Source organism: Priapulus caudatus, unplaced genomic scaffold, assembly GCF_000485595.1.
Source record: "Priapulus caudatus unplaced genomic scaffold, Priapulus_caudatus-5.0.1 Scaffold887, whole genome shotgun sequence".
Classification (NCBI taxonomy): Eukaryota; Metazoa; Priapulida; class Priapulimorpha; order Priapulimorphida; family Priapulidae; genus Priapulus; species Priapulus caudatus.
Genome location: NW_014577948.1, coordinates 15508 through 17222, shown reverse-complemented (window position 1 = coordinate 17222; position 1715 = coordinate 15508). Strand labels below are relative to the sequence as shown.

Here is a 1715-nt window from a genome sequence, read left to right as displayed (position 1 = left end):
GTGTTCGCAGCAATCAATTATTAGTTTCAGTACCTCACATCATCATAACGTTTTATTCGTGATTAAAATAGCAGACAGAAAATCAATCAACAGTAACATTTGCCAACTCCTATACAATCGATATGCCGCTCTGCATGTACTAATGACATCATCAACGAATTCACCAAACAAATATATCATATCACATCTTGTGGACAAGGCAGAAGCTATTGTGGAATATCTGTATAATATATATATATATATATATATATAATTATAAGTGCGTGCGTGCTTGCGTACGTGTATGTTACTATTGTATGTGTGTGCGTGCGTGAGCTCTTGCATGCGTGCGTGCGAGTACGTGTTTGCGTGTGTGTGCATACGCGTGCGTGTATGCGTGTGCGTATGTGTTGACGTATATGTGTGCATGTGCGTGCGTGCGTGCGTGCGTGCGTGCGTTCGTGCGCGAGCGTGTGTGTGTGTGTTTGTGTGTCTGTAGATATAACTTTTTCACGTGATTGTCTTGCGGTCTATTTCTCAATTGTCGGACTATACATCAGCGTAGCAGCAGCAGCAGACTTGATTGCCGAAGAACATTTTGATAATAAAATATAGTTATTCTTACTATAGGCCTTCTCTTCGTGATCTCACGCTCTTTCACAGCTGTGCGGCGAAATTCAGTATTTCACTTCATTAATAATTTTGAGAATGGAAAAACTGACGATAGCGCGATAGTGATGAAACCCGTTTGAAAATTTGAATAACGTGATGCAATCATGCGCGCATATCTGGCAGCGCATGAAGTTGATGTAACCCTTGGCAACTCTTAGAATTTCCTAGACGCGTAAAATCATACTTACATATATAGCTGTTATTATTTATACTGTATTCCTTTTTATATTAAATTTTGTAAAAATCAAAGAAAATATATTTTCAAATTCATATAAAAAAAAATAACGTAATATTTCCAGTTCGTAAGATTTAATAGCTGTGATTCAATATTCCTCGAATGGTGCCGCCTTAGATCCGAAAACAGTTTGACGATAAAGTTTGTCTGCAGAGTTTGCAGCAGTAATAATGCGCTACAACACGTAATAGCGATAGAGCTGCCATCTGTCGGAGAGGGGCTGCGCGTCTCATAGTTGTCTATACGAACCGAAACGCTCTCTTTCTTAGGTGGCTATATATATATATATATATATATATATATATATATATATATATACACACACACACATATATATATATACATTGAAAGGAAATCTCTTTTTTTCGCCATGCGATTTCTACAACATTACATCACATTTCCCCCTCCCCTTGTATCTGTTAGGAATGGTTAGCGCCCAATAGTCGTCTGCTTCCGTCACTCGGCAGACTTCATGCATTTCTTGTTCGTCCGCGTCGATGACGTCACGGTAACATGGCTACCGACATTGCCGCAGCCCTTGCTAGAGTTTCCCGTCGCTGTCGCCTTCGTCGCCGTGTTTTGCGTGCTTCCGTACTGCGCCGTTAGTCCGCCAGGTGTCGTCGTCGTCGCCTCGTCCTCTTCTTCGTCCAGCTCGTCCTCGTCTTCCTCCTCGATGACGTCACGGGCCGGCGAACACATAGCGGCGACGAATTCTGGAGCGATGCCAAATAAACGAAAACTTCGGTATCATCAAGATGTTCGCGCATATGCACGCACACACACACACACACACACACACACACACACACACACACACACACACACACAC

General features: G+C 42.0%; 1 protein-coding gene across 1 annotated transcript in view; it reads right to left on the bottom strand.

The window, feature by feature from the left end:
- Positions 1-1215: 1215 nt before the first annotated feature.
- LOC106814228 overlaps positions 1216-1715 on the bottom strand; it is a 6827-nt gene continuing 6327 nt past the window's right edge. The window contains exon 2 of the mRNA XM_014818526.1: positions 1216-1599. Coding sequence (XP_014674012.1) covers positions 1343-1599 — 257 coding nt within the window. The 3' untranslated portion in view covers positions 1216-1342. The remainder of the gene's footprint in view (positions 1600-1715) is intronic.